Source organism: Phyllobates terribilis, unplaced genomic scaffold, assembly GCF_046119375.1.
Source record: "Phyllobates terribilis strain yellow unplaced genomic scaffold, ASM4611937v1 Scaffold_8__6_contigs__length_399053987, whole genome shotgun sequence".
Classification (NCBI taxonomy): domain Eukaryota; kingdom Metazoa; phylum Chordata; class Amphibia; order Anura; family Dendrobatidae; genus Phyllobates; species Phyllobates terribilis.
In genome coordinates, this window is record NW_027362768.1 from 121,776,741 (window position 1) to 121,800,869 (window position 24,129).

General features: G+C 45.2%; 1 protein-coding gene across 2 annotated transcripts in view; it reads right to left on the reverse strand.

Annotated features, from left to right (window-relative positions):
• The window catches only part of SLC44A3 (solute carrier family 44 member 3), a 94,528-nt gene extending 70,689 nt beyond the window's left edge, over positions 1-23,839 (reverse strand). Inside the window, exons 1-9 of one of the 2 annotated variants that reach the window (XM_073643247.1) lie at positions 23,603-23,839; positions 23,422-23,520; positions 20,572-20,673; positions 8,247-8,389; positions 5,061-5,197; positions 4,057-4,150; positions 2,474-2,643; positions 1,343-1,432; positions 478-602 (exon numbers count right to left, since the gene is read on the reverse strand). In XM_073643247.1, the coding sequence (XP_073499348.1) occupies positions 478-602; positions 1,343-1,432; positions 2,474-2,643; positions 4,057-4,150; positions 5,061-5,197; positions 8,247-8,389; positions 20,572-20,673; positions 23,422-23,448 (888 nt within the window). In that variant the 5' untranslated portion in view covers positions 23,449-23,520; positions 23,603-23,839. Of the gene's footprint in view, positions 1-477; positions 603-1,342; positions 1,433-2,473; positions 2,644-4,056; positions 4,151-5,060; positions 5,198-8,246; positions 8,390-20,571; positions 20,674-20,761; positions 20,925-23,421; positions 23,521-23,602 lie in introns of those variants that run through there. The other variant, XM_073643248.1, reaches the window with a different exon arrangement.
• Between the last annotated feature and the right edge of the window lie 290 nt (positions 23,840-24,129).

Here is a 24,129-nt window from a genome sequence, read left to right on the forward strand (position 1 = left end):
ATTGTGCCATTGTTTGCAATATGGCAAAATTTTGGCGCAACCTGTAGTATGCAGGAGCACGACAACGAAAAGATGTGTCAAATTCATTTATGAGTCGCATCTTACAAGTGTGGACTCATATCAAGATTGGCGTGCATAATGCCAGACTTGAGGAATCAGGGTCCAAGTCTTAAATAATTCTATTTAAAGCAGATCTGTCAGCAGATTTCACAATAAAAACAGCATTAAATAGATCTTTTGCCTGATGAGGCTGATGACCTTACTATGAAAATGCATGTCAATATCTACATAATCCTTAAAATTAAAAATGTGCATTTTATGAGACCTAATTGTTTTAATATGATCAGGAATACGATTCTAACAAGGAGTTTCCAATTCATTTAGAGTAAGTAAAGGATTTGCATAGATAACGTTAATATGTAGATAATTTACAATTGTTACACATTAAACATTTTTCACAACCAACAAATTACTTACAGATATTAATGTTGAAATGATGGCGAATCCAAGTAAAAATTTGGCATTTTCTTTCTCAGTTTCCAGCTCGTAGCTAAGGTCATGAATATGATCATAGTACAACCACCACAGAACGCCAGTAACAACTACAAAAAGAAGTCAGGAAACTCCTTAAACATAATGGAACTAATATATCACAAAAAAATAAAATAGAATCAGAGAGAATAGAAACAATTTACCAAAATATAAAGATATTTATTCTTGAATGACCGCAGAACAAGAGGAACGTAACGAACATTGCAGCAAATTAAAATAACATTAGGAATCCGCTATTTAAAAGGGGCCTCAGGGCAGAAGTTGACCGCTAGGATAAGACTTTAATGTCTAAAAGACGTGAGTTCCATCATTATAACCTCCGCCGATGGCTGGAAAGAAGTGGCAGCAGCACTAGGAAAGTCTTGTAGCCTCCATATGATCGTCTCAAAAAACAAAAGGAGTTTTCTAAATATCACAAGTTAGGACTTACTCATAGCTGGGGGTCCAACTATTGGGACTCGCAAAGATCCTGATGGAGCAGACGAGCACATGTTTGTCCTCTGCTCTATTCATAGTCTATAGGACGGTTGAAAGAGGAGTACAGCGCTCTGCTATTTCGGGCAGTCACATAGACAATGAATGGCGCAGAGGTCAAGCACGTCCACCTCTGCAGATCCGCATTCTCTGTGTTCCAGAACCCCGTTCTCAGGATCGTTAATGGTGCCAGTGGTATGACCCCAAACAATTATGAAGTTTTCATAGGTTATGCCACCAAGATTTCATTAATGTAAAAAAAATGTATTCAAGTGTACAAAGGAAATTGTAGAAAAGTCGTTGGGAAGCTACTTACATAGTAATCCAAACATGAGCAGCGTTACAAAGATATGGACCAGTAGCGTGCTTATGTAACGAAATGATATGACCATCGCTATTGACAAAGCTGGAGGAGAAAAATAATATAAGAATTCACAGCAACAACATAATCACAGATATTTGATTACAGCTAGTATTTTCTATGCTGACTCCTATTAACCTAGTAGTAGCCAGTGGATGATTGTGGGTGAGGTTAAGCCCAACAGCTCCGCACCAGGAAATAAATTGGTTTTAGGCTCCAAAGTTTTATTTTTTTATTGCTTTACTCTGCACTGCAAAGCATTTACCCACTGAACACCATGACTGATGAAGGCACCTGTATGGTGGTCCGCACAGCTCAATATTTTTTTTTGTTCCTTCTTAATGACATCAATTTATTCTAAGTTACAGCTTGTAATTTTTCCAGAGCTGCATTCACAATTCTGAAGGCTTCAGAGCTAAAATCACTCTGCATTTTTTCTTGTCTCAATGTCTGTACAGAGCTAGCTCCTGTGAGTTATTTTACAGAAGCGGTGTATTTATATCAGACACTGTAATAGTCCCCCTGCCAAGGGGCATTATAACAATCAAGTCGACCAGGAGTGTATTTTGAGGTCTTCCATTCATTAACTACCTGCAGAATTCTGAATCCAGCTCTGCATCATAATAGGCTAAAAAATTAAAGTTGCTCAATAAAGAAAACTCATCTTCAATGATTGTTTCTTCTCTAGCCCTAGTTATGATTATTAGGGAAATGTGTGCGTCACACAGATGAATGCTGCCCGTGTAATGTACGGATGGGCCGTGTGCTGTAAAGTGGGGGCTGCTCTAAAACATGAGTTTTTGCAGTGACTATAGGCAAACCTGGTTTTCGCTGGAAACTTTAAAGGGTTTGTCTCATATGGGACAGGATATGCCATAAGTGTCTGGCAAGTACAGATCCCACCACAGGGTACCTGTATCTATCTCAAAATTGGGGTCCTCGCTGTGAGCGGTCAGGAATAAAGATGCCACCTTCTCATTCCTGACAGCTCGGAGGACAGCCCCGTTGTCGACACAGTGGTGGGATAAGCATACAAGTCTATATTAAAAAAAAATATAAACAAAATATGAAAATACATTTTCATACCTACTGCAAGAATGCTCAGGCCCACAACGTTGTCTCTGCCGGCCATAATCCCACTAAGTATACGATGAAAGAAGTCCACTTCGTTGATCACATCTATCAAAACTGATGCAAATCTGCTATAACAGTCTGGATTTTGAGGAACGCAGCGATTGAAGAGTGGAAAAGATTTGCTGAGTGAAACAATAAAGCGTGAGCACTTAATAAACGGAAAAATGCCGACAGCGCTTAATTGTTACACATTTCGTTGACTTATTATTCTAATTACATGGAGTTTATTGATGCGCTAATTCCAAAGACAACGCTAACCAGCATTCATATATTTACCACAGAAAACCACAGACTAGACTAGAGAGAGAAGAATCCCATCTTGGAAGTAAAAGAGCACTGAATGTACCGATATTAACACTCAGACTTTATTTGAGGAAATTTACTTTAATTTAAAGGGAATCTGTCAGAAGATCAACCCTCCTAAGCCGTCTTATATGGGCTTGTAGGTATTAGAAAGTTGAATAATATAATATCTTTATATCGGTGATCTGATGTCTTATTCCAGAGAAATCCACATTTTTCTTAATATGTATATGAGCGGTTAAGATCTATGGCCGGACATAGATCTCCCAAGAATCTGCCTTCAGAACTCACTGTAAATGAAAGGGGGAGTTACCAGTGTGAGACATGTAATGACTGACGGTCTGCTCTCCTGATCTACATGTCTCACACTGCTAACATCCCCTTTCATTTACAATAAGCTCTGGAGGTAGATTCTCAGGGAGATCTATGTCCGGCTCATAGATCTTAACAGCTCATTTACATATGAAAAAAAAAAACACATGTATTTCACTGGTATAAGGCTGTGTGCCCACGTAGCGTTTTTCAAGCGTTTTTGATGCGGAATTTCCGCAGCGGAAACGCTTGTAAAATGCTTGGTAATCCGCACCCCATGGTCCCCAATGGGATTCCGCAAGTTCTATGCACATGCTGCGGATTTTTCCGCAGCGTTTATGCTGCGTTCAAAAATCCGCAGCATGTCATTTAATTTTGCGTTTCCGCAAGCAGAATTGCCTTTGTCCAATGCATAAAAAACGCAAGGCAATTCCGCATGTGGAAAACGCGTGATAAACGCGCGAAAAATGCGCGATAAACGCGTGCGGAATTCCGCATGCGTTTTTCCGGGAGAGGACTTGCATTTATGCAGAAATTTTCTGCTTCATAAATGCAACGTGGGCACATAGCCTTAGACATTGTATCACAGATATCAATGTATCTTTGTATTCAGCTTCCTATGACCTACATACCCACAAAGGAGGGTTGATCCTGCTGACAGATTTTCTTTAAATAATACAACCTGTGCATAGTGAATAGACGGGTTCAGTCGGCCATATTTCACAGTCCATATACAGGCTGCAATGGCCGAACTGTTAGCGCTTCTCATGATTGAGCTTACAGTCTTATATGCACATATGAGGCTGTAGGTTCCTCTCAGGAGACCAGCCGTCAGTCTGTGTATTGCAGACCGTACACAGAACATAAATGGCTGAACCCAACGATATGCTGTAATTATAGGACAACATCTAAAACCTCACCTTGGAGGGACCGGGAGTGCAGGACACCATTCTGAAGCCTTGGGATGGGTCGTATACTCTGTATAGTTTAATTTGTAGGCACAAAGGTGTGAGCCTGGATCACAATACAGAACACAATGATGCTTCAGATATACTGTAACATACATATACATTATATATATCATCTCTATAGTTACCATGTAAAGCCACAACTGCCTAAATACACACTGTAACTGTCTACTGTAATTGTCTGGCCAAAGAAGGATTCCTCTGGTGTAATCAGTGGTCTCTGATTATATAAACCCTTGGAAGTTGTCCACTTTCCCAACATGTCTGTTTTAGTAAATACTTCATGTGCTCCTTCTGGAGCATCTTTCTTTAGAGCTGTGTGTAGTTTCGTTCCTCTGTTATTCCTCCTGGAAACATATGATTATATTGATAACTGCTGTTGCTAGCTGGGGCCGTGTCCCTACTCTGTCAGGCATCGTCCAATTATGGTCGGCACACACCCCTTTGACAACTGGAACGTCTCCAATTATGATACTCAGGAGGAATAACACAATGCAGAGTTATGAGAAGAACACTCCAGAATTGTTAAAAGGGGTTATTCCACTTCTAAAACCATTCTGTAAGTTGAGATAGTTATATAAAACAAACTGAGTGTTTCTTATCCTGACCAGGTCCAGAGCCAGCTTTCCACCCCTGCTCCAGTCGCTGCTTTCTGTATGCAGAGCTGATGTCACCTTGACAGCGCTGCAGCCGATCACTGAGCTCAGTTGGAAGGCACAGAGACCAGGGACAGTGGTGGAGAACCAGTGCAGGAACCGGGGAGGGCAAGTAATACTTGGTTTGTATATTTTAGGACTACCCGACCTTATAGAAAAAAGTTTTTGGAAAGTTCGGAAAGGGGACAACACCCTTAAAAGGTAAAGTAGTATTAAGTGAGAAGTGTTACGTAAAGCAAAAAAAAAGAAGACATTTACAAATTGATAGGCATGTCATTTAAAATAGTACTCAAAACATACCATTATTTTGCGCAAAGAACTGCAGCTCCTTCAGAGACGTCAGTGGCTCCTGAGGGCAACTTGACACACACAAAGCTGTGGAATTGATTTTGAGGTCTCTGAACTGCAAACTGCATGAATTCAGGAAGAAAACATGCCTGCAAAAGAGAAAATATGATTTTATAATATTACAATTAAAATCACTTTAATAGCTCACCACATATATATATATACAGACCAAAAAACTAGACATATACAGTACAGACGAAAAGTTTGGACACACCTTCTCATTTAAAGATTTTTCTGTATTTTCATGACTATGAAAATTGTACATTCACACTGAAGGCATCAAAACTATGAATTAACACATGTGGAATTATATACGTAACAAAAAAGTGTGAAACAACTGAAAATATGTCTTATATTCTAGGTTCTTCAAAGTAGCCACCTTTTGCTTTGATGACTGCTTTGCACACTCTTGGCATTCTCTTGATGAGCTTCAAGAGGTAGTCACCGGAAATGGTTTTCACTTCACAGGTGTGCCCTGTCAGGTTTAATAAGTGGGATTTCTTGCCTTATAAATGGGGTTGGGACCATCAGTTGTGTTGTGCAGAAGTCAGGTGGATACACAGCTGATAGCTGCTTTTTTCTTGCTATAATACAAATTCTAAGTAAAGAAAAACGAGTGGCCATCATTACTTTAAGAAATGAAGGTCAGCTAGTGCGAAAAATTGGGCAAACTTTGAAAGTGTCCCCAAGTGCAGTTGCAAAAACCATTAAGCGCTGCAAAGAAACTGGCTCACATGAGGACTGCCCCAGGAAAGGAAGACCAAGAGTCACCTCTGCTTCTGAGGATAAGTTTATGAGTCACCAGCCTCAGAAATCACAGGTTAACAGCAGCTCAGATTAGAGACCAGGTCAATGCCACACAGAGTTCTAGCAGCAGACACATCTCTACAACAACTGTTAAGAGGAGACTTTGTGCAGCAGGCCTTCATGGCAAAATAGCTGCTAGGAAACCACTGCTAAGGACAGGCAACAAGCAGAAGAGACTTGTTTGGGCTAAAGAACACAAGGAATGGACATTAGACCAGTGGAAATCTGTGCTTTGGTCTGATGAGTCCAAATTTGAGATCTTTGGTTCCAACCACCGTGTCTTTGTGCGAGGCAGAAAAGGTGAATGGATGGACTCTACATGCCTGGTTCCCACCGTGAAGCATGGAGGAGGAGGTGTGATGGTGTGGGGGTGCTTTGCTGGTGACACTGTTGAGGATTTATTCAAAATTGAAGGCATACTGAACCAGCTTGGCTACCACAGCATCTTGCAGCGGCATGCTATTCCATCCGGTTTGCGCTTAGTTGGACCATCATTTATTTTTCAACAGGATAATGACCCCAAACACACCTCCAGGCTGTGTAAGGGCTATTTGACCAAGAAGGAGAGTGATGGGGTACTACGCCAGATGACCCAGCCTCCACAGTCACCAGACCTGAACCCAATCGAGATGGTTTGGGGTGAGCTGGACCGCAGAGTGAAGGCAAAAGGGCCAACAAGTGCTAAGCATCTCTGGGAACTCCTTCAAGATTGTTGGAAGACCATTTCCGGTGAGTACCTCTTGAAGCTCATCAAGAGAATGCCAAGAGTGTGCAAAGCGGTCATCAAAGCAAAAGGTGGCTACTTTGAAGAACCTAGAATATAAGACATATTTTCAGTTGTTTCACACTTTTTTGTTAAGTATATAATTCCACATGTGTTAATTCATAGTTTTGATGCCTTCAGTGTGAATGTACAATTTTCATAGTCATGAAAATATAGAAAAATCTTTAAATGAGAAGGTGTGTCCAAACTTTTCGTCTGTACTGTATATGTATATATTTTTTAAAACCATGCTGTGCATTTATGTTTTTTATAATATAACAAAAAATAGTGAACGGTTCCTGTAAGTTCATTGAAATCTAACTAAAGTTAAAGTGAAGGTTGCAGGTTTGGCCACTAGATGTCAGCACAACTACATGCTGCAATATTATTTACGTACAGACATGACAAAAAATGCACAATGAAAATAAATAAATGAATAAAATAAAAAAAAAAATTGTACTTTCTGATGATAGCGTTTCTGTAAGGGTATGTGCCCACACAGCGTTTTACAAGCGTATTTGCTGCGGAATTTCCACAGCGGAAGCGCTTGTAGAACGCTTGTCAATCCGTACCCCATGGTCCCCAATGTGAATACGCAAGTCCTATGCCCATGCTGCGGATTTTTCCGCAGCGTTTTTGATGCGCACAAAAATCCGCAGCATGTCATTTAATTTTGCGTTTCCGCAAGCGGAATTGCCTTTTCAATGCAATAAAAAACGCAAGGCAATTCCGCATGTGGAAAACGCGCAATAAACGCTTGCGTAATTCCGCATGCGTTTTTCCGGGAGAGGACATGCGGAAACGAAGCAGAAATTTTCTGCTTCATTTCCGCAACGTGGGCACATAGCCTAACAGTGCTTAATGGAGGACTCCAGACAAATGTTATCTCCCCTAAACCTTTCCAGTGCTGCTCTGGTCCTCTTACGAGTCATGTGACTGACTAGCCGGATAACACAGGGGTTTGTGTGTGGACTGGAAGTCGGTTTTGCAAGTAAAGTTATGGTGCCTCGTTCTGACGCTCCATTGACTTACAAAAGAGACTTCCAGTCTAGACATAAGCCCCTTTGTGGTCCGGTTAGTCAAAGTTTAAGTCACATGACTCGGAAGAGGACCGGAGCTGCGCTGGAAACTGGGTGAAATGGCCATCGATAAAATGCAACTACATTTCCTTGCACACGTATTTAGTAAAGTTTACGGGAGAACATTTCTGTCGGGAGTGCTTCTTTATATAACCAGAATTGATGAGCAATATAGAAATCTTTCCATATAATGTGACCGGATGCTGGTTACTTTACTATGATGTCATGTAAATACTAATTAATAGGATCAGTAGCAGAAATATAGCGCTGGAAAAAGTAATGTGTCATCAGAACATGACCTATTGAGGAAACAATGTTATTCATATACAGGTGTTGTCTGTCATTGTAATCCTTTCTGTGATGATAATGAGACTACTGAAAAGTTTCTGTACAGAAAATAAGCATGAGTCTAATATAAGGCCTAGTGGACATTGTGAACGTTGCAAGAATTCCCACATATACAGTAAAAGAAGAACTTATTGTACATACTTTCTATTCGTCATGTCTTTGCCAGAAAAGGGAGCATTGGGGATGGGAGAATTTCTTCTTCCGCACACATTTCCATAACTATCATAACCAAAGATGAGTCTCTCTGTAGCGCCGGCCATCAAGGCATATCCACTGATAAACACCTGCGAGTAAAGGAGACATTAGGACAGCTGCACCGATACCAGAGATCTCCACTGTGTATTGCCGTGAATGCATTTCACCACATGTTTAAATAATTTCCAACCACAGAGGTAATCCAGCTCCACTGCAAATTCTGTAAGCTCCAGCATTTCCAATGCTACCACTGTCTACTTTTATATTATCTCACAATCAGCTTCGCTGAAATGGGCAGAATTGAGGGAAGAGTCAGGCCAGGACGAGGTGTGGCCATGTCCGTACGTCCAATTCATCAAAAAATGCAGGTCTTTTGTATACCAGAAACACTACTCCTGTCCCTGACTGGAGTAGCATTGGCACACGCCACTTTTAGAATGTGCCGAATTCATTAGGTGGTGCGCACCTCTTAATGAATTTGACATCTTATACTAGAGTATTACGAGCGTTCGCTGTGCCAGTCTTGATGAATCGGCCCCTATGTTTCTTGCTTTACAAATCTGGGGCAGGTCCCCGGCATCCTCTCCCCAGGCTCATTCCTAGAGATGCCTGTCAGTCTAGGGAAACTGAGCATGGAAAACACACAGGGGACCTGTCCTTGGCTTGTAAATTGAGACAATTAGTTCCCGGACGGCTTTTCAAAGTATGTTTTATCTAAAATCGGGCAGAGTTTCAGAGTGAAACATCAAATGTTGCAATAACCCAGCCAGTGTCTGATTCATGCTGCCCGAGCCTCAGCAGACACTGGCTGAGATATTGCAACATTGGATGTTTTGCTCTGAAACGCTGTTCGGTGGACAGGTCCCCTTTAACATGCCTGATCCAGTAATTTAGTCCCTTCTCTTAGTACAGAAACCTCCACAATCCATGGAGGGTGCATGTGCTGGGGATCAGGACAGAGAACAAGCAGCATCTAATGTGTATGGCCAGCCCAACACATATCGAGCAAATAAAATGCTCTGTGCATCTTCACAACCATGAATAAAGTAGCCAGAAGAATTAATCCCTTAAATACCAAGCCTAATTTGGCTCTAAAGCCTGCAGGGTTTTTTTTCCCTTGCAACAGAGATATCTTTGCTCAATAAAGCCAAATGAGGATTTGTGTTTTTTCAGGATAAGTTCCATTTTCTATGGTTCTATTTTGGGGTAGATATAACCTATAGCTTTACATCTATTAGTCATATATGGGGGACTGGAAAGAAGAAATTCTGAAGCAAATTTTGCATTTTAAATTTTGCGGCATCAAAAATATGTCATCTTGGCTCATCACATCTATATGATACAGTGATACCGAATATGTATCAATTTCATGTTTTGAAATTAATTGAGTGCGTACTAGTTATTAAATGGTGAGTGCCAGGTAATGTATGAAGAAAGCAACATAAAGTACCAAAAGAGAAAGACAAATAGGCTGCACATCCAGTTAAATGTAAGGAAATATCAATACTTTACTATCATCATCCAGACAAAAAAATATAAGTTATATAAACACAATAACTTACTAAGACGTAAAAACAGGGCTGTGGATTCGGTAAGTCAAACCATCGACTACGACTCCAACTCCCTCATACATGGCTCATGTTTAAATGATAAATTTACGGTAGGACACATTTTTGTGAGCTAAAAGTCTAGACCCTTAGATCAGGAATAGGACATTTCATAACTTTCCCAAATTCTTATGAAAAAAATATTCACCAGAAACTGCATTGAACTACTGTACCCAATTTATTATATATTGTCGGAGTCGGTCCATTTTATACTGACTCAAACTCCACAGCCCTGCGTAAAAGTCCAGGCAACAAACCATCTCATATGGTCCCCAAAGAAAAACACACAATGAGCAAGAACGTTACATGCAACATGATAGCTGGTCTCCAAACGTATACTAATGCTATAATATAGGATTTAATGGCCAAAACAATACCTCGGAAAAAATATAATGCAGTTTAAAAAAAAAGTGCATAAAATAAAAGGGAGTTGAAGCGCGAAATAGTCCGAGAAACATAACTATTTTCTCATTCTGTAGCAGCCATGTGATAGCAGCACCCTACGTGTCTTACCATTCTTCAATTTTATGTTTTACTACTTTTATATATCTCGTGTTTATGTCGCTGCCTATAAGGCTTTTTGACTTTTTTCCTTTTTGTGGAACAAGTCTAAAAAATGTTATTTAATTATTTCAGGCTAGAACTAAAATTATTATTTAACTTTTATGTCAGACTAATCGTTATGTTCAGATGAGTGGAGAAAACCAGGAACCAGAGATTCAGTAAGGTAAAGGAGGTTGTCAGCCCCCAGTCTTCATATTTTACAGCCAGCAAACACAGCTACAACACTTGGGATATTGGAAAATTCTTTTTTTGATTACTCTGTAAAACAACAATGCTATATACTCTCCCATTCACAGCCTTTCATAATAATATCTAGCCTGAAGCCAACCATTTTATGACACCTGCACCAACCAAATGTTACTAATGAACCAGCTCCAAACAAAACAGAAAAAAAAAATTATTTAACTTTAAAACCAAAGTAAAAAAATATCATACAATGAGAACGTGTCCGAGGGCGTAATGGACGGTCTCGTGTTCCAAAATTACAGCATGGAAAACTAAGAAGTGCTGCTTAGAGAAAAGCCAGAGACTACTGAATCATACATGGAAAGAACTGCTCACATTCATAACGTCATTGGTAAAATAGAGGCACTAGACGGAAAGAAAACATGTATCGATTTCTCAGTCTGCATGTTGTTTTTCATGCTCCTCAAAGTGTAACCGAACTCTTTGTTGCTTAGTACATAGAAAGCAGTGGCAGTCGGAGCATGGAGGAAATTATACAACAGTATTGAGCTGTGTAGATGTGAATCCAGCAGTGGAGTGAGGTAAAGGACTTGTTAGAAAGCTCAGCATGCTTTGTGTCCCTTTCTCTGCTTGTTTTCTCACCCTGCTTAACACTCTTCTTCCCTAAATAATATAACAAGAGGTGTAACCTGATACTTCACTATACTGGAAGTTCATCTTGTCTGAGCAAGGCAGATGTTTTTTCAGAATAGATGGCGAGTTCAGGAGGCAGGGAGACGGGAAGAAGTGGTTCTGAAGTGGGGAATCAAGCAGCTTTCTCTGATAAGATATATTACAACATTTCTTATATTCTCCTGTACTACTGAGGTATGCAAATTTTGATGAAACAACAAATCCTATTGAAACAAAAGTGCTAAATTATGGCATATAGCATCATTTTCCGACTCCTATTTCTTCTATATATTTCACCTGCTCCAGAAATTGGTTATGCAAGTGTGGTCACCATCGGTGTCTGTCATCCAGTATGATGGCGAATACAGAATGAATGGGAAAGCAACCACAGACTAACACTATCTTCATGGGAAAACCCTGCCCATCAAGCAGGAAGAAAAGCACTCAAAGGGGACAAGGAAGTTCTGTGCTTGAGGAAGGAAGATGGAGGAGTCAAGAGCACAAGTTCATCAAGGAGGCAAACCCGGCTGCTAAAACAGGTTTGCTCCAGGCACCACGGCTGCGCTCCTGAACCATGTCAGCTGCAGAACTAAAGGAGATATCCAGGGAACTTTTTCGAGGCACTCTGGCTATTATTGTCATGGGGGATAGCGATGTAAATAAAGGCGAGGGCTCATTTAGGAAAAAAAGTTAGGTACCATGTATTATAAAGATTGCACACAAATGTAAAATTAAATGCTTTAATTTCCAAATTTGCACTGGACACATAGTGCGGCGTGCACAGCTGAGGACCAGATAGCACGCTGGAAAGAGCAGGGAGCGCGCAGGGGGCCACGCCGCGGCGGTGAGTGAGCCAGCGTCCTTGCATGGAGGCAAGAAGGGACACCGTGCAGAGGTGACAGTAATAGCACTACACAATTATGTATGTATATATATATATTTTTTTTTTTTATTATTATATTACAGGCATCCATCATATTCCCATATACCTGAACATTTTCGGATGGAAAAAAAAGATTTAAACCTCCCGTCCCCCCCTTTTTTTTTTTGTTAAACTTTTTTATTCTATTACTTTTCACTTTATTTTTTAGTCCCCCTTCGGAAATTGAACCTACAATAGTGCACCCGCTTGTACTATATACTGCAAAACTTTAGTACTGCAATACACATAAAATTCTGATCTCCTATGAAGCCCACCCACATACTGAGTTTCACAGGGGCACCAAGATGGTGGTGATGGGGCCTTCAACAACCCACAGCTACAGGAAGGTGCCGGCAGTATAACACAGCTGGCACCTATCTGCATAGAGTGGGCTCAGCTTGAGTCCACTCCCTACCTAGGATGTACTATTATGTTCTGGGGAGTGTACATGATAAAAGCAGTCATTGCTTTTATCAGATTGGCCCACATCTGTTAAGACAGGAATTTCTTAACGGAGTCCACGCCTCTTAAATAAACTGAGAAACTATTTGCACCATTATCACCCATTTTGTTTAAATAAATGTTGAAAAAACAAAAAAAGTGGTACGACCACCAAAGCCCAAGTGATCCTGTTTTGGTGCACTCATACATAATCACTGTTCAGTCGCGTTAGCAATGTCCTTACAGTTTTAAAAAAAGATATTTTAAGTCTGTCCTCAGCTACGAATGGTCGTCTATTAATAGGGATGAAGTAACTGGATATATTTGTTTAGCCAACCATAAGCTTGTGGAATGTAGCACCTAGTTCCAAGAGCGTACCCGATATATTTATCATACCGTTCTCACATGAGCCAATATACACCGGGATTATTTGTATAACAAACATCAATCTCCATGTAAAAAAATATCAATGATTCATCTAATGCTTTCCAATTGCCAACCCAATAGTCTCCACTACAGAAGATAAAAGCTTGCACTCTGGGTGTGTTTTTTGGCTTTTAATAGGTTTGTGTCACTTAGATTTTTTTTTATTAATGAAAACCAATTATTATTACATTTTTTTTTTTAATCTGTTTTTATTTTTATAATTCTGTTTTCTTTAGATGAGATATACTTTACAGCAGCCACAATAGTTAAAGAGGTTGTCCACTACTTTTACACTGATGCTCTAACCTTAGAATAGGTCATCAATGTCTGATCGGTCGAGGTCCGACACCAGGCACCCCTGCGTTTATCGGTGGTGGCTGGAAATGCTCACTTGCTGAACTGCTCTGTCTTCTGGTAGTGGCCGGGGCTTGGTACTGCACATCCATCTCCTATTCAAATCAATAAGAGGCAGATGTGTAGTACCCTGCAGCAGCCACTACAAGCAGACGAAGCAGCTCCGCAAGTACTTCCGGCTGACGGCTGATTGGTGGGGGTGTCGGGTATCGGACCCCGGACGATCAGACATTGATGATATAGCACCCCGAGGGCTCGGCTGCTACAGGGGTATTGCACCTCAGACCAGAGGTGTGATATTCCACTCCCGGGTAAGGATGGAGTGTGGACCAGGACTCGGTAGGCTGCATGCACCACACAAACCCCATTTCCGAGGGACAGCTCAACGGTGCTCCCACGAGACAAGAGTGCAGGCACGACAGCATCTGTTCCTGGCTGGAGTGGGGAGGGGGGTGGAATACCCAGTGGTGTAGGAGCAGATAGGGGTGGGTCTCTGGGCATAGGCAGGAGCCCATTGGTTGCAAGTCACCTGGGCTCGGGTGTCAGAGGGAGGTATATAAGGTGGGCACCATCTTAGAACAGTGTTCAGTTCAGTGGAGACAGTCTGAGGAGAAGACAGGAAGCAGAGCCCCTGCATGGGCTCTGCTCTGCAGGCAGGCCTTGTCAGGAGGCTGGAGCCTGAGAGAGAGAGAGAGAAGAAGGAACAGAAAGGAAAGTAGGAAAGGAACTGGAACAGGGGAGAAAGGAAGCAAGGAACACAGAGAAAGGCCCAGAGACACGAGGACAGAAGGAACCCCATATGCCCAGAGGAGATACAGGGTGAAGGGTTGGCAGAACAAGGTACCGGAACCCAAATTGGTGGAGGCAACAGATTCCTCAGCCAAAGACCGGAGGTTGTTACCACATCTTGGTGCGACCCCTCACTACATCCACCAGAAAGGCATACCGTATAGGGTCAGGGAAACCGGAGAGAGAGGTTTCGCCAACAGAAGGCCCGAGGAAGCTGGACAAAGGTGGGTCACTGGTGGGGACGGCCAGAGAAAGGAAAGAGAAGGGAGCTCTGAACCACACTCCGGAATTGCCTGGGAGTTGACCGAGTCCCTCACCTGGTGGTCGCAGCATGACTCGGGCGGTCCTAACTGCGCACAAGTGACCTGATAAAGAACTGTGAGTAAAGCATTGAAAACTGCAACTGCACGTCTCTGTGGTTCCTCGCCGCACCAGCACCATCAGTACTGGGACACTCACACCATCACCACCATCATCCACATTAGCTGACCTGAGGCAATACTTCTCCCGTGGGGAGTCATCCCATACTCAGCTGCGCAAACAACATCAGCCTCAGCGGTCTGCAGCGCAGCGGCGGTCCCCACTGACCGCAATCCACGGGTGGCGTAGTCGGACACTTATTACAATACAAATAGACTGCCACTAGTTTGACCACCCTGGGCACGGACCGGGTCACCGCCACATGGAGACTACAACCCCCAGCATCCTACAACAGGCCCGGTTCCGGGTTCCCCTGCACAGCACAGGCCCAGGGGGCGAGTCAACTTTGGCGTAGTCGGCAGGATCATTACCAACCCGCCACAAGCGGGTATTGCGTGCCTGAAGAAAACTGCACATGTACAGTACAGACCAAAAGTTTGGACACACCTTCTCATTTAAAGCTTTTTCTGTATTTTCATGACTTTGAAAATTGTACATTCACACTGAAGGCATCAAAACTATGAATTATCACATGTGGAATTATATACTTAACAAAAAAGTGTGAAACAACTGAAAATATGTCTTATATTGTAGGTTCTTCAAAGTAGCCACCATTTGCTTTGATGACTGCTTTGCACACTCTTGGCATTCTCTTGATGAGCTTCAAGAGGTAGTCACCGGAAATGGTCTTCCAACAGTCTTGAAGGAGTTCCCAGAGATTCTTAGCACTTGTTGGCCCTTTTGCCTTCACTCTGCGGTCCCGCTCACCCCAAACCATCTCGATTGGATTCAGGTCTGGTGACTGAGGAGGCCAGGTCATCTGGCGTAGCACCCCATCACTCTCCTTCTTGGTCAAATAGCCCTTACACAGCCTGGAGGTGTGTTTGGGGTCATTGTCCTGTTGAAAAATAAATGATGGTCCAGCTAAACGCAAACCTGATGGAATAGCATGCCGCTACAAGATGCTGTGGTAGCCATGCTGGTTCAGTATGCCTTCAATTTTGAATAAATCCCCAACAGTGTCACCAGCAAAGCACCCCCACACCATCACACCTCCTCCTCCATGCTTCACGGTGGGAACCAGGCATGTAGAGTCCATCCGTTCACCTTTTCTGCATCGCACAAAGACACGGTGGTTGGAACCAAAGATCTCAAATTTGGACTCATCAGACCAAAGCACAGATTTCCACTGGTCTAATGTCCATTCCTTGTGTTCTTTAGCCCAAGCAAGTCTCTTCTGTTTGTTGCCTGTCCTTAGCAGTGGTTTCCTAGCAGCTATTTTACCATGAAGGCCTGCTGCACAAAGTCTCCTCTTAACAGATGTTGTAGAGATGTCTGCTGCTAGAACGCTGTGTGGCATTGACCTGGTCTCTAATCTGAGCTGCTGTTAACCTGCGATTTCTGAGGCTGGTGACTCGGATAAACTTATCCTCAGAAGCAGAGGTGACTCTTGGTCTTCCTTTCCTGGGGCGGTCCTCATGTGAGCCAGTTTCTTTGTAGCACTTGATGGTTTTTGCAACTGCACTGGTAGACACTTTAAAAGTTTTCCCAATTTTTCGGACTGACTGACCTTTATTTCTTAAAGTAATGATGGCCACTCGTTTTTCTTTACTTAGCTGCTTTTTTCTTGCCATAATACAAATTCTAACAGTCTATTCAGTAGGACTATCAGCTGTGTATCCATCTGACTTCTGCACAACACAACTGATGGTCCCAACCCCATTTATAAGGCAAGAAATCCCACTTATTAAACATGACAGGGCACACCTGTGAAGTGAAAACCATTTCCGGTGACTACCTCTTGAAGCTCATCAAGAGAATGCCAAGAGTGTGCAAAGCAGTCATCAAAGCAAAAGGTGGCTACTTTGAAGAACCTAGAATATAAGACATATTTTCAGTTGTTTCACACTTTTTTGTTAAGTATATAATTCCACATGTGTTAATTCATAGTTTTGATGCCTTCAGTGTGAATGTTCAATTTTCAAAGTCATGAAAATACAGAAAAATCTTTAAATGAGAAGGTGTGTCCAAACTTTTGGTCTGTACTGTACCTTAAAAAGAAGTTTCCCGCCATCCGGAGCCGATTCCCGCCATCAGACGCCATCTTGGACCGTTTCCGGCCATCTTCATCCGTTTTTCCCGCCCTGGCAGAGCGGACGCCATTATGTGCGCACCAAAGGACAGCAGGAAGCCACCTCCCATCGTGGGCCAGGTCCCAGAGTGGCGCCAAAGAAGGAGCCCGCCCCCACCAGCCATGAATGCAGCAGTGGAGATGTCCATCAGCGTGGGAGGGCTGCCCTTGAAACTGACTGTCACCAAGTTGCCCCAGGACCACCCCCAATGGGGGCGGGAAGTGAAGAAAACTGTGGGGCAGGGCGCGGTCTGGATCAGTCTGGACAGACCGCACCCGGAAATGGAGGAAGCGTCCAGCAGTGCCAACACCTTGGTCCGGAGCCTGCTGCAGGCCGCACCGCCGGACAGCCTGGTGGAGATCCTGGCGCAGCTCCCCAGAGACCTGGAGCGTGCACAGGCTGCGCTGGAGGACTTGGACCGGAGGATGGTCCGGGCACAGCAGGACGCGCTGGCCGAGTGGAGAAGGAGATGGCCCGGCAGGCTGGAACCCGCCAGCAGGAGGCGCCACCCGCAACCTGGAGCACGCCTGCCTCTGAGGATGGTGCAGGAGGGACGAAGGCCGGAGACGACGCCGCGGAGGGAGCCGCGAGGATTGAGGCAGGTAATGGGGACATCATCACCCCGAGCCCAGCAGCTGTAAGCCTGCCCCAGCCTCCCGTCGCAGAGCCCGAAGCCCTACTCACCACACCCGTTGCCGAGCCACCACTGCTCCCAACTAGGCCTCAAGAGGCAGGAGCCGCGGTCACGCCCCGTTCCGCGCCACGCCCCTCGACTCCGGGCGCGGCAAAAGAGGAAGTACCACCGGCCTGGTCGCAAGGCCTGGTGAACCCGGGCGCCGCTGCCCCTCCAGCGCCCTCTTCCTCAACAGTGCCACCCCCAGACCCAACCGGAAATTCCCCGGCCTGGTCGCAAGGCCGAGTGCCCCCGGGCGCTGCTCCCCGACCGAGGCCCGTGGTGCCACCCCTGGGCGCAGACCTCTTTGCGCAACATACCAGCCCGGACGGGCTGCCCTTCGTGTGGCCACCGGAGTACGTCAACCCCCGTCTCCGGAGGGAACGACCCCTGTGTGAGCCTCTGATCCCGGCTCCGGAGCCCGCCAAAATCGCTCCGCTCCCGCTGGAGGACACTCAATTCGCATGGGATCCCACCGGTGAGAATCTCATGGGGTTCACCCAGGAGACCCGGGCGGACGCAGCCCGGCGTGAGGAGAGCTGCCGTCAACAGCTGGAGGTATTTGAAAGGGAACGGCGGGAGAGGCGAATCAGAGAGGAACAGCTGCAGGCCCGGAGCGCGGAGCAGAAGCGCAGGGCCCGACAAGACCCCCGAGCCGCCCGCGGTCCCCGAGTCAACGGGACCGTAATAAAGTTCCAGCTGGAGCATGGCTGGGGCTTTATCCGAGACCATCGAACCCCCGGCGACGTCTTTGTCACCCGCAGGGACGTCGAGAGCCACCTGCCAGAGGGACACCGCGGACGCGATCTCTACCCGGGTGATGTGGTCACCTTCACCCGGCACAAGGGTGCCAAGGGACCGTACGCCCTCCACGTTCACCGGCTCACGGAAGAGGAACTACAGTACCGCCCAGAAACTGAGTACACCGAGGGTCCGGACGGACCAGAAGATTTCCCGGAAGAGCGAGGAGGACACCGTTACCAGTGAACGGTAAAGTGGAACTGTATATAGTTACCCGTCAGGGTACAAGAACTGTTGCTGATTGAAGTGTGGTCTCCGTTGGGACTAGTATGGAACTGTTAAAGAACTGTTACCTGTGTGCCCCTAATCCCTAACCAGGCTGAGGACTGAGAGCGGCCATCCCTTGTATATAGTTGCGCTTCTTAAAGCGCCCCCTACTGGTTTTATACAAAAACTGCAACGCCTACCTCGGAATTAAATGGACTGTTGCACCTTTACCTGGTCGCAAGTTGCACAGTGGCCAGTGAAGAAGAGAATCTACTAAAATGTTTTACCAGAAAAAGTTTGATATGCTGAATAGTTTTATATGCTGCTAGAAAATGTTATATGACAAAAGATTTCCAGTAATATTAAAAGTGCAGTATAATGTCTAGTAAAGAGAAAGTGTTTCCCATAAAGGGAAGTTGAATAATGCCGGCCGGTTTCTAATGTGAAAAGTTTTGAAAAAGTATTGCATGTTTTTGAATTGTCTTTGCTCTTTTCCAGCCCAAGGACGTGCTGTGATTTACCAGGGGGGAATGTAGCACCCCGAGGGCTCGGCTGCTACAGGGGTATTGCACCTCAGACCAGAGGTGTGATATTCCACTCCCGGGTAAGGATGGAGTGTGGACCAGGACTCGGTAGGCTGCATGCACCACACACACCCCATTTCCGAGGGACAGCTCAACGGTGCTCCCACGAGACAAGAGTGCAGGCACGACAGCATCTGTTCCTGGCTGGAGTGGGGAGGGGGGTGGAATACCCAGTGGTGTAGGAGCAGATAAGGGTGGGTCTCTGGGCATAGGCAGGAGCCCATTGGTTGCAAGTCACCTGGGCTCGGGTGTCAGAGGGAGGTATATAAGGTGGGCACCATCTTAGAACAGTGTTCAGTTCAGTGGAGACAGTCTGAGGAGAAGACAGGAAGCAGAGCCCCTGCATGGGCTCTGCTCTGCAGGCAGGCCTTGTCAGGAGGCTGGAGCCTGAGAGAGAGAGAGAGAGAAGAAGGAACAGAAAGGAAAGTAGGAAAGGAACTGGAACAGGGGAGAAAGGAAGCAAGGAACACAGAGAAAGGCCCAGAGACACGAGGACAGAAGGAACCCCATATGCCCAGAGGAGATACAGGGTGAAGGGTTGGCAGAACAGGGTACCGGAACCCAAATTGGTGGAGGCAACAGATTCCTCAGCCAAAGATCGGAGGTTGTTACCACATCCACCAGAAAGGCATACCGTATAGGGTCAGGGAAACCGGAGAGAGGGGTTTCGCCAACAGAAGGCCCGAGGAAGCTGGACAAAGGTGGGTCACTGGTGGGGATGGCCAGAGAAAGGAAAGAGAAGGGAGCTCTGAACCACACTCCGGAATTGCCTGGGAGTTGACCGAGTCCCTCACCTGGTGGACGCAGCATGACTCGGGCGGTCCTAACTGCGCACAAGTGACCTGATAAAGAACTGTGAGTAAAGCATTGAAAACTGCAACTGCACGTCTCTGTGGTTCCTCGCCGCACCAGCACCATCAGTACTGGGACACTCACACCATCACCACCATCATCCACATTAGCTGCCCTGAGGCAATACTTCTCCCGTGGGGAGTCATCCCATACTCAGCTGTGCAAACAACATCAGCCTCAGCGGTCTGCAGCGCAGCAGCGGTCCCCACTGACCGCAATCCACGGGTGGCGTAGTCGGACACTTATTACAATACAAATAGACTGCCACTGGTTTGACCACCCTGGGCACGGACCGGGTCACCGCCACACGGAGACTACAACCCCCAGCATCCTACAACAGGCCCGGTTCCGGGTTCCCCTGCACAGCACAGGCCCAGGGGGCGAGTCAATGACCTATCCTAAGGATAGCTCATCAATGCTGAAGTAGTGGACAACATCTTTAAGATATAAACCCCTTTAAAAGGCTTAGGAGGCCAGAAGAACCAACTTTGGGCAGAAAGCTTCTATTCTTCAGATATGGAATGGATTCATACAGCTCTACTGGAAAGCAAAATGTATGGAGAAGCTCATGTAAATGAACCCCTGCAATATTGGAAAGAAAATGACACTAAAATACTAATATTTATAGGACCGTCACTTACCAAACCACAACAGAAGAGGAAAAATACGACCAGCCATGGGATATCTGTGCATTTTCTGTGCAGTAAAAGCCTCCACTGTCTCTGTCTGGTGTCTTCAGAAACCTGGAATGAAAGAATTTACACTGTGACCCGATGAGGGATAAGACATGCCTCCAGCCAAAGAGAAGACGTGTCTCTCCGAAATCCTTACATGTAGTAACCCTGAGCAGCTCTTTCCTGTAGGGCTTCACACGCGGTATATCTCGGGCTCTGCGATAACATGCGAGCCATACGTTTAGTGTATATGCAGAGATAAGCTCCTGGTGTATACGACAGACTTGATAAGAATATGTGATGAGCACAGAGCTGGAGGTCTGCAGGAGATGGTAAAATTGGTAGATATAGCCTCTATGCAGTTATTGAATATAGATTTTATCTACACAATCAGTAAAAAAAAAAAAAAACAGCAAAGTCGACGTCATTCTTCTGTAGCACATTGCGTCCATGGGAAATAAACAAATCAGTGTGCAGACAGAAGAAAACTATGTGAGGATCGCAGCTCGTCTGTGCTGATTCTACCATCGCTACCGGATTAGGAAAACCACACAAGCGTAGTGCACGGCCCTGCCAGCCTACATAAACCTAAATGGCCATTTCTGTAACACAAGAAACACTAAAGCCTGCCAGAACAGGAATGGCTGGGAACCCTCTCCTCTATGATGTCCATAACCCTACAGAACACATATTCTGCATCTACAAGATGCAGTGATCTATTCTCAGATTTAAGTTTTTAGAAAAGTGAAGAAAGAAAAAAAATCTTAAAATGCATTATAAACTCCAGTCTGAGCAAACCGCACCCTGGACGCTCCTCAATGCTCCAGCACCAGGATGGCGAGCTGTGGTCAGGACATCGGGCACAGGTCCAGCACTCGCCCCACTAGTGTCTATGTATGAGTAATTTAGCAATGTACAGAAGAGAGGAAATGTGAAATTCTCTATGAAACGATGCCGAAATATAACCCCCCTTATGCTGCATTCACAGATACAGTAACTGAGTACATAGCCCCCGTGTATTGTATCAAATTACGTGGAAACCTTCATTTCATGGATACGTCAGATTTCTGCTACAATCTAACTTTCCGTTTGAAAGGGAACCTGTCAAATCCCCCAAACAGCCACGAATACACATTAGAGCCTTATTCCTGCATGTCCTTCCTACTCCAGCCTATATGTATGCCAAAATAACATATTAAAGAGATAGTCCACTACAAGGACAACCCCTTCTTAATTCGAATATTTGGCATCATTAAAATAAAAACTCCTACACCCACCTCTCGGGACAGTGGCGCTGACGCAGATCGGGTGCAGGGCTCGTGTGACGCAAAGACCTCACGTGAGCCCCGGGAATGCGACAGCTGACATCGCTGGAACAGCACCAGAGGTGAGTATAAGTGTTTTTATTTTAAAGTGGACAAACGTTCAGATTGAGCAGGGGGACGTCTAGTAGTGGTAAACCCCATTAATGTCGCTTGTCACATGCTAATTAGCCAGGACTAGTCCGGCGTGCCATTCCTTCACCGAGAATAGTTAGGCATCAGCTATTGTAATCAAGCTTAACTAGAAAAGGTGCAAGGGTTGCAAATGCACCAGGGCCCTGGAGCCTAAGGGGCCCAAAAAGTCCCAATAGTCTATATAAAAAGAACAATACTATTAAAGACTTGCAATAATTGGAGGTCTCATTGGAACTTTTCCATTGTTACACCACTGCGCTCCTCCACGACAGACATGATTGCTGTCCTGCCCAATGGCTGGCTGAGTAGTACTCGGCATCACCGTGTCTCTGAGGACGTGTAGTGATCAATGAAGTTATGATCAATGATGCTGGACTAGTCTGTAAAGGAACTGGGCTAGTCCTAGGAAGTTAGCTTATGGTGAATGCCACTAATTATGCATTTAAATATGATGTGCACACTGTCCGGAGCCGCCGGTGGCTTCTGCTAATTTTATGCAAATCAGCGGCACCTGTGGACTTTCTTCATAGAGGTTAGGTCTATGGAGAAAGCCCGCATGCGGACCCGTCGGAGAAATTGACACGCTGCGGTCTGTAAAGACGCACCACATGTCAGTTTCCGCCAGTGATCCTCTAGTGCACAGAGACGCATAGTGAGCATGGGATTTCTACAAATCCCATCCACTATGCTGTAACATCTGACTGATGCGGAATAACAAACAGCGGCTCCGGATCACGGGAACATACCCTAACAAGCGCAGATCAACCATACACAAGTAGTTAGGTGCTGGCTTATTGGCTTGTTTACACAGGCCGACAATGAGGGGACAGAAATATGACAGGCACAGTAAGTATGTGTATAATATATATATATATTAGACATTCTCAGACCATGGAGTGTAACAGCCAGAAAATATTTAGGTAGCAGGTTACTCAATCTGACGTGTTTAGCTTTAAAAAAAAATTAGCTTTTTTCAATATTGATGTGCAAAAGTAGTGTGTTAGAAACTACATGATCATTTGTAAGGATCCCTTAAGTAGCATCACAAAAAATAGAGTTTCTTCCACATAAAACAAGATCCGATGCAGTTAGGCTCTGTTCACATGCAGTGGTTTTCCTATGCGTTTTACAGTATCAGCAAAATCTATAAGATTTCAGAAATCTCCTGCACACGCTTTGTTGTGTAGATAGGACAGGACTGAGGCTTTGGGGCCAATTCATCACACCATTGTCTCCAGCTGTGACTTGTTGTATTACTGGACACCTTTGACAACTTATGCAGTGTAGGTGTCCTCCTTGTGACCCGCCGCCCTCTGGTGGCCCCCTTGTGACCTGCCGCCCCTGTGCCGTCACGTGGTACCTGATACTCCCCGCAGCAGCGCGACATGGTGCCGGACCTGGGGGGGGGCTCCTCTGCTGGACTCACCGGACCACCGGCGGCGAGAACATGGGCGACTCCCTGTATAAAGACAGCACGAGACTATTATAACGCACCAGCAGACTATTATAACGCGCTGCGCCGTAACCCCGAGCATACTCACAGCAAGTTTTACTACAGGAGTGCGGGCGTCACGGGGCACTGAGGAGCCGCATGAAAAGTGGGAGAGAAGTCCTCGTGCAGGCAGGTGTTGGCACAGTGCACACAGGCTGCGTCCCGCCCTCTGCCCAGCAGCCGCCAGGTGAACGAGTCCTGTCCCGGATCACAGCGCTGTGGGCAGTGGAGCCGCCGCGGACTAGCGCTGCCCGCTGTGTGGTGTCAGCGCCATCTGCCGGGGAGTAGTGGTACTGCACTGTTGTATATTACACCGATCTCAGGTATGTTCTCTGGCATGTGTGCCGGCAGCGCCATCTGCAGGTGAGTAGTGACTTCTGTTAAGTCAGTTCTCTATTATTTGGTGCCATCTGCCTGTAAGTAGTGGTACTGCATGACTGTTGACAGACTGCTGTCAGGTCAGTTTTCTATTATGTGGTGCCATCTGCCGGTGAGTAGTGGTACTGCATGATTGTTGGTAAACCGCTGTCAGGTCAGTTCTCTAGTATGTGGCGCCATCTGCCGGTAAACAGTGGT